The sequence below is a fragment of the Pleurodeles waltl genome, chromosome 4_1, assembly GCF_031143425.1.
Source record: "Pleurodeles waltl isolate 20211129_DDA chromosome 4_1, aPleWal1.hap1.20221129, whole genome shotgun sequence".
Taxonomy (NCBI): Eukaryota; Metazoa; Chordata; class Amphibia; order Caudata; family Salamandridae; genus Pleurodeles; species Pleurodeles waltl.
Genome location: NC_090442.1, coordinates 169,406,782 through 169,420,060, shown reverse-complemented (window position 1 = coordinate 169,420,060; position 13,279 = coordinate 169,406,782). Strand labels below are relative to the sequence as shown.

Here is a 13,279-nt window from a genome sequence, read left to right as displayed (position 1 = left end):
TGCCACCAGCACCACGGCCAGCTCCACTGCCAGCAGCAGCAGCCCCAGTGGGCAGCCGTCCGAGGCTGCAGGGGAAGGGCTGGAGCCTCCCCCCACCACTGCCAGCACCGCCACCAGCACCACTGCCAGCAGTAGCAGCCCCAGCGGGCAGGCGTCCGAGGCTGCAGGGGAAGGGCTGGAGCCTGCCCCCACCACTGCCAGCACTGCCACCAGCACCACTGCCAGCAGCAGCAGCCCCAGTGGGCAGCTGTCCGAGGCTGAAGGGGAAGGGCTGGAGCCTCCCCCACCACTGGCAGCACTGCCACCAGCACCGCCACCAGCAACACCGCCAGCACCATTGCCAGCAGCACAGCCCCAGTGGGCAGCCTCCCGAGGCTGCAGAGGAAGGGCTGGCACCTCCCCCACCACTGCCAACACCGCCAACAGCACCACTGCCAGCCACAGCAGACCCAGTGGTCAGCCATCCGAGGCTGCATGGGAAGGACTGGAGCCTACCCCTATCACTGCCAGCACCGACACCAGCCCAGCCACTGCAACCACTGAGCAGCCGTCACCGCCGGCAGTGTGTAGTCCTGCCTCCATGGCTTGTTGTGCGTCCTGGCCCCTGCTAATCCAGTGGGTCTGACACCCAGGTGAGAGACTGTGACCTTGGACTCCCCAAGATGTGCATCACAGAGCACAATGCCCCCTCCAGAACCAGTGGAGAAGCGATGGACTCACCCCATCCTTCCCAGGATGAAGCTCACTGGGCACAAAGCCCCCTCCAGAACCAGTGGAGAAGCCATCCACTCACCCCATCCTTCCCAGGATGAAGCACACTGGGCACAATGCCCCCTCCAGAACCAGTGGAGAAGCCATCCACTCACCCCATCCTTCCCAGGATGAAGCACACTGGCTTTGCACTCCCCAGGACCAAGCACAGGGCATGTTGCCCCCTCCAGAGCATGTGGGCAAACCACCCACTTGAGAGACTGTGACTTTGCACTCCCCAGGGCCAAGCATTGGGCAAACCACCCACTAGAGGGACTGTAGCCTTGCACTCCCCAAGCCCAAGCACAAGGCATGTTGCCCCCTCCAGAGCATGTGGGCAAACTACCCACTTGAGAGACTGTGGCCTTGCACTCCCCAGGACTAAGTAGTGGGCAAACCACCCACTAGAGAGACTGTGGCCTTGCACTCCTGAGGACCAAGCACAGGGCATGGGGCCCCATCCAGAGCATGTGGGCAGACCACCCACTTGAGAGACTGGGGACTTGCACTCCCCAGGACCAAGCAGTGGGCAAACCACCCACTAGAGAGACTGTGGCATTGCACTCCCCAGGACCAAGCTGTGGACAAACCACCCACTTGAAAGACTGTGGCCTTGCACTCCCCAGGACCAAGCAGTGGGCAAACAACCCACTAGAGAGACTGTGGCCTTGCACTCCCCAGGACCAAGCACAGGGCATGTTGCCCCCTCCAGAGCATGTGGGCAAACCACCCACTTGAGAGACTGTGGCTTTGCACTTTCCAGGACCAAGCATTGGGCAAACCACCCACTAGAGCGACTGTGGCCTTGCACTCCCCAGGACCAAGCACAGGGCATGTTGCCCCCTCCAGAGCATGTGGGCAAACCACCCACTTGAGAGTCTGTGGCTTTGCACTTCCCAGGACCAAGCAGTGGGCAAACCACCCACTAGAGAGACTGTGGCCTTGCACTCCCCAGGACCAAGCCCAGGGCATGTAGCCCCCTCCAGGACCAGTGGTGTTGTACCATCTTCCAGCTGAGGTGCCCCCCCTTTTCCCATCCCCCTGAGATGCCTGTGTATTTTCGACCTGATGCCCCTGCAGTGTTCTTTCCGTGTTGTTGCAGGAGTGAGGTGGGGCCTTGGCCTATGTGTTGTGGCCCTGTGGCCCACGGACATTGAGGACTGGGCGGTGTCCCTACATTTGTAAATATGTATATACGTTTGTATTTTGATGCACTTATTCCCAGTATTTTTTTCGTATTACACTCACTTTCTTCAAATCATGTTGTCCTTGCATTATTCCTGAGGGGTATATGCAACTCGTGCTCCATGGCGTCATGGTTGTTCCCTGTGACTCCAGAGGTGAGTCGTTTGACTTCTGTGTTCTGCTTCCACCGTGCTTTTGATGTCATTGGTACCCCCCCCCGGAAAAGCTGCCGGATAGGCTGGACATAATGCAGTGGGCGGTACATTGTCTTCCACCTGGCTGTTGGCGGTTACCGCCGTGGTGCTTGTTGCTACCGTCGGTGTGTTAAAGTAGCTGTCTGTTTGTGCGGTTTCCACCGTGGTCATAATTCCATTTTTGTTACCGCTGGCATGTTTGTGGTATTACCGCCGCTTTATTACCGACCGCCAGGGTTGTAATGAGGGCCATAGTGTTTCAAAGTTCTACCACATTCAAGTAACATGAACCATTTAAGATAATGCATGAATTATATCTCTCTGTGACTTTTTTAATGCTCCCCAAAGAAGGTTAACAAAATTAGTGTATGAAAAAATGCATCCTTAAAAATTAGGTTAGAGACCGCACACAATATTGACAGATTTCTGTGACACCCACGTAATATTTAAAGTAATAAAAAAATATTTTTTTACATATTAGGTGGCAATGTCAATCTAGAATTGGTCCGGCACTCATGAGCACGGTTGGGCATGCCATCTCTACACAATAAAGCAGAAGGGCTGGCAGTCCAAGGATACAAGGATCCCTTTGAGCACATGTTTGAAGCACAGTAATCAAGTAGATTTACAGAAACACACAAGGTGTATGTAATAGTAACAGGATGCCATCTTTCTACCTGGGCTCATCTCAGTTTGATTTCCCTAAACAAAGGGCCTCATGCACCAGCTAAGCAAATAAAAAGATAGGCCTGTTGATCAAACTGAGAGAATATGTTATGTTATGTTATGTTATGTTATGTTATGTTATGTCAAGTTATGAATATTTGTAAAGCGCAAAGCTACCCAAAGCTCTCCCTTATCTTTATTAAGAGAACCGCCTCTTGGTTTGGGGTACCCATGACTCCCAGCTCTGGATACTGAAACTCTCCTTTGCAAATAGTTAGGACAAAGATGGCAGGTACCCAGGATTAAAACATAAAGCACTGACCCGGTGCCCAGCTTACCTATAGTGCTAACTGCGCTAAGGGCAATGTGTTAATGTTGGGCCCATTCACTGTCCCTTGCCAGGTTTGGGATACGTTGTCTTTTAGAATGGGTCTGTAGGATCAGTCACGCCACCCCGTAGTCTTACTTATTAATCAGGATTAGTCATACTCTTGGATTTACACTCTGGTCTTGTCCATACATGGGGTGGCCTTTCTGAGCCCCCCCTCCCAAGTTCTTCCGGCAGTGGGGGGAGCACATGTTTCGCTTAAGGCATCTGCCTCATAGATTGGTCACCAAACTCTCCAGAACTAAACTTTCTTACCAGATTATTCAGACGTCTGAAGGCTTCAGACACTCTCACCTGTCCACTCAACAGACGCATGATGTAGAGCTTGCTGTGCCTAGAAGACTACCTAGTTAAGCCATGATTTGCTCAGAGACACTTATCGCCTCCCTACTTTTGCTACACTCTGTCCACCACTATCATCTACAGGGATCAGCAAGAGCATGCACCCAGCTCGAAGTCAGAATCCTAATCAGGAAACTCCTGCAAATGTCCAAGTGACTACAAGCACTCACTCACCCAGTAACCAGGGATCCTAACATGGTATTTTGCGTATCCAGGAATCTTGGATGCAGTTAATACCTTAAGCATCGAGGCAAATATATTTGCATATATACAATAAATAAGTTCTCATGTACTTCCACTTTGCCATTGCATGTATGTATGTGTCATCTTAATAGAAGGAACTTAGACAAAAAGAAGTAGAGTGCTGTACAGGGTCAAAGACAAGCATGAAGACACTGAGTGGTAGCAGAGGTGGGTGGTTTGTGGACTGTTAATGCATTTTGATGTAAACTTCCTTAAGGCGATACATCGTCAATTCTGTTCTAAATTGGAGCAGTGTCTGGCTATCATAATGGTTAAGGGAATGTTGTTCTAGACCCTGGGTGCATAGAGGAAAAAGGCTTGCTGGCTTGTATTTTAATAACTCCTCTTGGGCTGGGCACCTCTCACGATAGCACCACTATTGCTGTGGAAGTATTTGTTTCACAGTACGAAAATAATTTTTTGGATTCCTGATTTGTGATTTTCAAGGTGGTGGAAAAAATTATTCCACTTCACCAGCCATTCACATTTGAGAAAAATTTAAATGTCATTGACGTTGTTTACAATTTTCAGAATCACAGTTTTTACCAGCAGACATATACAAACGTGTTAACTTTTAAAAGCCCACTTGGCAACTTCATAAAAAAATGCTTATATCTTAAACTACTGAACCAATTTACACCACACCAATGTAAGAACACTTTTAAATTTAGGATACATCTATTCTCTGCAGTTGTTGCTGTCAGCACAGGCAACATTTCGTAAGATAGCTAAAATGGGAACACACTATTTTACCCATATTTAGGCCCATATTTATACTTTTTGACGCAAACCAGCGCAGCTTTGTGTCAAAAAGTTTACCGCCGGCTAACGCCATTCCGATGCGCCAGTCGGGCGCCTTATTTATGGAATGACGTTAGCCGAAGCTGCGGCCTGGTTAGAGTAAAAATAAATTACTCTAACCGGGCAGCGCAGGCGTAGGGAAGAATGGGGGTTGTGCGTCAAAGAATGGTGCGAGTCAGGTTAGAGTAAAAAATCTTGGCTCTAATCTGACTTGCACCATTTTTTGACGCACAACCCCCATTGAAATTACTCCTGTCTTAGGAAAGACAGGAGTCATGCCCCCCTGCCCAATGGCCTCTGGGCACAGTGGCATGTAGGGGGGCCCAAGTTAGGCCCCCCATGCCACTAAAAAAAATATATGGTACTTACCTGTACTTCCCTGGGATGGGTCCCCCCATCCATGGGTGTCCCCCATGGGTGGGCGAGGGGGGCAGGGGGTATCCCTGGAGGCAGGGAAGGGCACCTGTGGACTGCTTCCATGGTCTTCCACCATGGATGTGAGCCCACAGGTCCCTTAATGCCTGCCCTGAACAAGGCATAAAAAAACGGCACAAATCAGGCTGGGCACCATTTTTTAAGGCCTACCCCCTCCTGTGTGTCAAAGCCAAACCATACTTTGTAGTGAATCTCTCGCCCCACCTCTCCTCATCACTGATTTGGAGGAACAGTGGATCTCCCTGACTAGTTGCACCCACTGTTTCAGAGTTACCCTAATATTCAGGGCACATGCCGTTTCTCTATTATGCTGGCATCTTTGAGGGGTTTCTTGAGTAAGGAGAATCGGTACATATTGGCCAGGCCACCCTTGGTGCCCAAGCTTTTTGGAAACAACGCTTCTAACATAGTTGTACGCTTCTAACATAGTTGTATCCCGTGTTGCGCCCTCCCACATGCATTGTGCCCTCCCACACTCCGAGATTGGTGATACAGGGGGTCATTCTGACTCCCGCCGGACGCGGTCACCGCGCGCCCGGCGGGAGCCGCCAAAATACCGTACCGCGGTCGGAAGACCGCGGTGGGTATTTTGAGGTTTCCCCTGGGCTGGCGGGCGGTCGCCAAAAGACCGCCCGCCAGCCCAGGGAAAAACTCCCTTCCCACGAGGATGCCGGCTCGTAATCGAGCCGGCGGAGTGGGAAGGTGCGACGGGTGCTGTTGCACCCGTCGCGTATTTCACTGTCTGCCAAGCAGACAGTGAAATACTTGTAGGGGCCCTCTTACGGGGGCCCCTGCAGTGCCCATGCCAGTGGCATGGGCACTGCAGGGGCCCCCAGGGGCCCCGCGACCCCCCCTACCGCCATCCGGTTCCCGGCGGGCAGACCGCCGGGAACTGGATGGCGGTAGGGGGGGTCGGAATCCCCTCGGCGGCGCAGCAAGCTGCGCCGCCTTGGAGGATTCCAACGGGCAGTGGTAAACCGGCGGGAGACCGCCGGTTGACCCTTTCTGACCGCGGCTGAACCGCCGCGGTCAGAATGCCCTCGGGAGCACCGCCAGCCTGTTGGCGGTGCTCCCGTGGTCGGTGGCCCTGGCGGCCACCTGACCCCCACAGTGTCAAAGCTGCGTGAGTTGTAGCCTATGTTCCGAGAGGCCAAAGTCACACTTATAGTCAAAGTCACTTATGCCTTTGGTGTATTGGTCTCCAACCTACCTGCCAGCATTCAACGCCCCTCTTCCTGCCAGCCCCAGAAGGCAGTGCTCTCGAGGGCAGAAGTAAAGTCAGGACTGTAGTGAACCAGGGTATTTGGTGAAGGATACAACACCAATCCATGCTCAAAAAATATTCCTCTGCAAATATATGGATTTAAAAAAAACAATAAAGTTTCAGAAAGATGTCCCCTTTTTCCTCTCTCTTCTACAGCTACCAAAATTAAGTTTCAGTTCTGAGCTCTCTGTCAACTCTTAAATACTTCGCCTGTGAATCTAAATTTGAAACCAAGCATCTTTCCAGCTTCTGCTCATAGTTAAAATCTCTTCTGACAAGTTAATTATAGCATTTCCGAAGAAAATCACTACAACTATGCCTGTGAATGATCAATTTACCACCTCAATAATCGATTCATGGTTGCTGTCACTGCTTAGTTTATAAAAATATAAGTACCAGGACCCTAGGTACTTCTCAGGAGGCCACCATAGTTGGCACTAAATACTGTCCCTCTCGGCTCTGCCAAATAGTATTCATCATAAACAAGTGTGACAGTTTTAACTATTCCAGGTCACCTCAAGCTGGAAGGATGGTCTGGATCCACTTGTTTTATTATTTTTGTTAAAAGCTTAGTGAACATTTTGTTGATGAGCTCTGCTTAGTAATAGACAGTGGCACCATGTGGAAGAGTGTTATAAGTGTCACTGTCTAGAAATATGCGCCAGTGCCAAGCAGTGGCAAAAACCAGCAGAAGCTAATCGCTGCATTGACATTTGTGGGGATCGGCAGGCGCATGAACCCAAATCACACTTACCACCCTCTTCATGACATTGTATGTATGTATAAAGCATTTATAAAGCACACTCTCACCAAAAAAACTGGTATCCTGGCGCTGCGGCAGACTGCTTCACAAGAGAAGGGCGCGAAAGAAAACACAAAAAATAATAATAAAAAATAGCTAATAGACAGTAGATCAAAACCAGTGTGGGGAACACACTAGGGAAAAACCATATTTTCAAGTCCTTCCTAAAGCTCAGCAGCTCAGGAAGACCTCGTAAGGTTAATGGAATCGCATTCCACATTTGTGCTGCTATAACAGAAAAAGAGCGACCCTCAAGGGGAACTCTGCAAAATCTAGGTACCTGTAAAAGGTTGGCAGATGCTGAATGAAGGGCTTTACTTAGAACATATCTGTTTAATTTATGCTGAAGCAAGCCCATCCCTGTACTGCTCTGGAAGCAATGCGCATTGATTTAAACTGAATCCTCTGTTTGACTGGCAGCCAGTGCTGTTCTCTAAGGGCAGTTGAGGTGGATGATCTAAGGGACCTGTTCAGAGCCAACTTTGCCACCGCTGATTGGACTCTTTGGAGTCACTTAATCAAAACAATCTGGGGCAATTAGTGATTTCCCAGAAGAAGGTATAAATTAAAACAATTTACTTAAGCCCTTCAAAAGGGCAAAACAAGTCCCAGCGCCTCTGTTTACATGATTCTCAAGATTTAGCTGAGCATCACAAATTACTCCAAGATTGTTGACCGCATCTGACGCACACAGTTCCACTTCAACAGTGACACGCCAGAGGTTAGTTGGTAAAGAGTGATGAATGTTGGGCGGGGAACAGCAGTGAAATTCTGTTTTGTCCCGTTTAGTTTTAAAGAATTAATTTGCATCCATTTCATTATGTCAGCCATACCACACTGAAACGAGGAGATTGAATCAGTTGCGTATTGTCTGCATAGTTAATCACAGATATACTATCGTTTTTTATTGACAAAATCAGTGGATCCAGATATACATTAAACAGAATTGGGCTGAGAGCTGATCCCTGTGGTACCTCTTGTCTGACATATCTAAACTCGGAGCAGAAAGGGGGAAGGGACACTGCTTGGCAGCAATCCTGTAAGTAGGATTGTAGCCAATTTAGCACAGTGCTACCAATACCCATTGAAGACTGCCTAGACAAAAGAATGATGTGGTTAACCGTATCAAAAGCTGCCAAAAGATCAAGAAGAACCAGGAGCACAGTCTGATCGCCATCAGCTCTCCGTAGAAACTCATCCACGGCACATTCTTAGGCCGTTTGAGTGCCATGGCCAGGCCTAAAGCCACATTATTCTTCCTCTAGTAGGGCATGCTCTACAGGATCTTGGGCCAGAATATTCCTGATATGTTGGTCCAAAATATTTATTGGATAGGGAAGGAGCGAGATGGGTCTAAAATGACTCAGCTCCTTGGGATGAGCTGAAGGTTTTTTCAAGAGTGGTCTAACCATGGCATTTTTCCAAACTGAAGAGTCTGTCCCTGAGGTAAGAGATTGATTACGCAGGGTCATTAGAGGTGGCAAGAGCTTCTCAGCCAGTTAATCCAGTACCCACCTGGAAGTGGATCTAATGCAGAACCAGACGTAATGGAACTAGCAGTTTTAAGGAAAGTCTCCTCTGAGATTACTTAAAAATTATCAATCTTACACTTAGATGTCGCATCCAGATCTAATGAATACTGTGATCTAGCCAAGTCACAGTCAGAGGACTCCATCACAGGGGCATCTTCCACACTCAATGATTGAGGCTCTTTGTCTGACGATTTTACAACTGCTTCTAAGATTCTCATAATCTTGTTTTAAAAAAGATTATCACATAATTTCTGCGATGAGGCTATATCATGCTTCAAACATTGAGGGTTTGACAACTCACCAACAATTTCAAACACCTTTCTGGCCCTGTTTGATGCACCTAAAATATAGCTCGTGTAAGCCTCCAATTTAGATTTCCTGATCTCATTTTATAGGTATTTCTCTGTCTGCAAGTAAGTCTAGCCACTCTCACCGTTTCATTATACCCCGGAATGGAAGGGCGTGACCGTGATTTCTGACCAAAAAGGGGAATATTAGCATCTTACCAAGTTTACATTCATGTCAATTACCTGTGACAGCAACCACATACTCAAAGGAGGGAACACTAGTGAATATTTCCGTGATCCAGGGATGATAAAATCAGTTATTTGCTTTGTAGATTTGATTAGGGAAGTACTTTATTTATGATTTTCTTGCTAAAATAGACAACTTGAAAATGTTAGTTTATTTAAGCATTGACAGTGTTTTCAAAAGACACAAGTAAATACTTTTTTGATTCTACTGTTCCTGTTTTTTTGATTGCATTTTTAATGTATTCCGCCATCCGTCTCACAGTTCTTTCTCACTGGTAGAAGTTACTGCCATTTCATAAAATGTTACTATTCACTCTTGGCCTGGAAACTGTATGACGCTACCTTGCAACAGACACTCATTTTTTTATTTGACAGGTATTTGAGTTTGAGCTGACAGCTGAAGACATGAAAACTATCGATGGACTTAACAAAAACCTTCACTATGGACTATTTTTAATGTAAGATGATTCTGTGCTTTCATTTACTATACTTTTTCGAGTATGTTTATGCATCCACGCTAAACACTCAAAGCCAAGTGCGAATGCAACTGTAGAACCACACCGCCTTCAGCAACAATCAATTGCTTCTTTATACAACCTGCAATACAAAATACTGTGAAAAAACAACTGTATCCTCTTGCATGCCTGAATAATTCATAAAACAAACTACCATTTACTGCTCAGAAGATCTTCCTCGAAATTGCTCGGGATTCTCTCAGGTAGGAACCAGATCTTCCTCTAAATTGCTCGAGAATCTCTCAGGTAGGAACCAAGCTACAAGACTTTGGGAGCAAAGGTTACTTATAGGTGGTTGTTCCTGTGCCTTATGTTGTAACTATTAGATGTGTATACAGATCAAACCCAGAATCCTTAATTTGACTTGCGGGAAGGTTGTGTAGGGCACATACATCACCAAAGATTAAAAACGACTAAACTGAACCTGAGCCTTCAGTGACTGACTCAACAAGACATTAAGAAGTGAATGTCTACTTAAAGAGAGATGATCATGGAAAGACCCCTCTGCTGAAAGTGTTTAGTGCACATTTCAGGATAGGGCAACAATTTTGGAAAGCAACTGGGCTTCAACAGGAAGAAAACTCCCTCTAAACAGCTGACCAGAACTCCAGAGCACTATAAAGTATAAAGGGTCTTCTCGTAATTCTGATGTCAAGTTAGCACAAGCTTCTTTGGGTCAGAACCACGGTCATGCTGGGATCATTAGAGCTGATTTGCTGGAATGTCCTCATGATGTATCTAAAGAGGTGGAGTAACACTTAAGTTACTGTTGCTGGCATGTAGCTGCGGCAAGGCGTCAGTTCAGTGCAGATTTTGCTTACCACTGCTTGGCTTGGTTTGGCATCTATGCCTCTGCAGAGGGTCTTGACTATGGCAGCCAATAGATTAGTCTGTCACTTGGGCTCATTACAATGAGGCCGGATGGAAAGAGCATCCCCTTGAAGCTGGTCTTTCTGCAAGGGTACTAGACCTGGTAGGAATATGGAGTAAGAACAGCTATCAATCATGTCCTGCTTCAACGTGTTCTCATTTAGTAGCAAATATTAAGTTCTTTATACAATTTACATTTTTGTTTTTTTCCACAAGATGTATAGACGTAAAAGGCCTGCAAGTGGTTGGGCTAATCAAACTTCACAGGGAGAATTCGGCCTGCAATGCATTTAATTACTACAACCAAATATTAAAATATGGCTTATTCACATGCCAGAAGCCAATTTATACCCATAGCTCTCTGAAAAATTATTTTCACATTCTGTATAACTAATACTAAGTGGGTTATTTTATTCAGGGGTGGATGTAGTCTTTATTTGAGATAGGGCCTGATTTAGATCTTGGCAGAGGGGATTACTCCGTCGCTAATGTGATGGATATCTTGTGCGCCGTATTACGATCTCATTATATACTATGGAGATAGCAATACAGGGGATGGGATATCTGTCACGTTTGTGATGGAGTATGCCATCTGCCAAGATCTAAATTAGGCCCATAGTCTGGCATGTTATTGTACACAGATACAGAGTTCACACAGCTTGGCTGAGATCTAGAGCTTGATACTAGAGACTCTTCTTTGCTAAATTAAGTCAAGCATCATCTTTCTCATACATGGCAGTGACACATTCTTTTAGCTCCTGTCTTCATTCATTCAAAAGTGATCTAGAATGCTAGGTCTCTGCTTGTTTTGTTCTACAGTTATCTCTTAATAATGAAACCAACACTCAGCCTTAACCCGGATGTGAACTTTAAGATTTTCTATTATCTAATTTACAGAATGAAGGATCACCCAGAATACCCATTCCATGATGAATACTGAATCCAGATACCTGTTGAAGTCATGAAGATAAACATTGATCTGCATATAAATATCGAATCCTTTAACTGACAACTCTGTAGGTGACCTGAACATGTCATCTAACACCATGACATATGCCGACCTCAGGATTGCTTTTGCATATTGTGTTACTTATGTTCATTAATGTGTATAGAATTAAGGTGTCATATTCACAGCAAGACCCTGTCAAAATCAATAAAATCGGTTTTGTGATTGTGGTAATCTGAGCTAACCTTTTGTTGTAAAACTTAAATGACATTCTCTTTTACTACTATTTTGTAAACACAAAATATTTGACTGCCTAATGTGGCCACCAGATGCAACAATTTGTTGCAAATGTAGGTCATAAAACTACAGCTTCAAACATAACTCTATACAGCCTTTGGTGAAGGATATTGGTGTATGTTTGCCTTTTCTGATATCTAGAAGGAAGAAGTAGATCGGTAGGTATGGGATCAGTGCTGTGAATTTTATCATAGATTGGTGGAAGAGAATATTGACATAACCTAAAACCACTTGGTGTTCCAGAGCACCTGAGACCTAGGTTTGCACAGAAAAGGAATTATGTTTAGGGAAAAGCATGTCTAGGATGTCTCCAAGGATATACTACTAGAATATAGCACTACAAAAATATCAACACGTATGTATAGGATTTATATACTCAACTCTGCATATCTGTACCTTGTGAATATATAATTCTCCAGGATATAGGGATGTGGAGTGAAGAATAGTAAATATATGGTTATCTATTCACACTAAACTTCACAAGATTCTAGCTACAATATTTTTGTAGGAATGTATTTCTGTCCTCAGTATTCTGACAACCAGGAGATGGGCTGGTTTACAAAAACACCAATATACTAACGGTGGAACTTTATGCTTTTAGGAAACCACTAAACTTTGTATGCATAATGTAACGCTTTTTACGTAGTTGCTGGCATTTGTACAGTTGGCAGTTGAACATTGCATAATGTCAGATACCAATGCCTTTTTTTATTCACAGAAAAAATACCTTTTGCCACGTATAAACCGATTCTGCTGCACCCTTTAAAGTTTGGGGGATGTTCCATTCCAATTCCCACCTTGGAAAGAGATTTACTCCTGCCCTTGACAGAAACAAATCTCGGTACAAGGGTGTGGAATTTAATAAAATATCTACTTGCCTATGGGACAGGTTGCTTCTTAAATATACTTGTCCTGTAAAAAACTCTACTTGTCCCTTTGGTGCCATGTAGATCACTGCCAAATTATGGCAGTGATCTCATTATGTAAGAGCTCTGACAATAGCAGCTTTGATAATAGCCTCCCTGATAAGCCAGGGCTACTACTGTAGTAGGGCTTCAAAACTTGCAATTTCAATCCTTATAATAGCAATTTTCTTATTTTGTCACATTTCCACAGATCTACATGCTCTGTTTGGAGGAAACAGTAATCAATAGTTCCAGGGTTGGAATGCCTTTGAGTCTGCAAACCTACTAACTTGCATGTTTTAAGGATTTTCACCAGCTCTTCTCTAATCTTTTCCCATAATGAGAAAGGTTGGAAATTTATTTCCGACAATGGCAGAAGTAGTAGTTCTTCAAGGGTTGGGAAAAAAGTGGTTGGAGGGAAAATTAACTTGTAAACGCTCAATAGGTTTTCACATGAGCAAATCTACACATGCATATTTGCTCGTACTAAAATAAAATTCTTAAATATTTTCTAGGAATACGATTTCCTGGTCTACTTCTGTACGTTCTTGTGGATTCAGGAAAGCAACTAATTCAAAGTAATATATCATGGGTGCACTTTTGTGACTTTT

At 45.4% G+C, this 13,279-nt stretch overlaps 1 protein-coding gene across 1 annotated transcript in view; it reads left to right on the top strand.

Moving 5' to 3' along the window:
* Nucleotides 1–11,696, top strand: part of LOC138287511 (rho crystallin-like) — a 105,767-nt gene extending 94,071 nt beyond the window's left edge. The window contains exons 8-9 of the mRNA XM_069227978.1: nucleotides 9,511–9,593; nucleotides 11,418–11,696. Of these exons, the coding sequence (XP_069084079.1) occupies nucleotides 9,511–9,593; nucleotides 11,418–11,460 (126 nt within the window). The 3' untranslated portion in view covers nucleotides 11,461–11,696. The remainder of the gene's footprint in view (nucleotides 1–9,510; nucleotides 9,594–11,417) is intronic.
* Nucleotides 11,697–13,279: the final 1,583 nt, after the last annotated feature.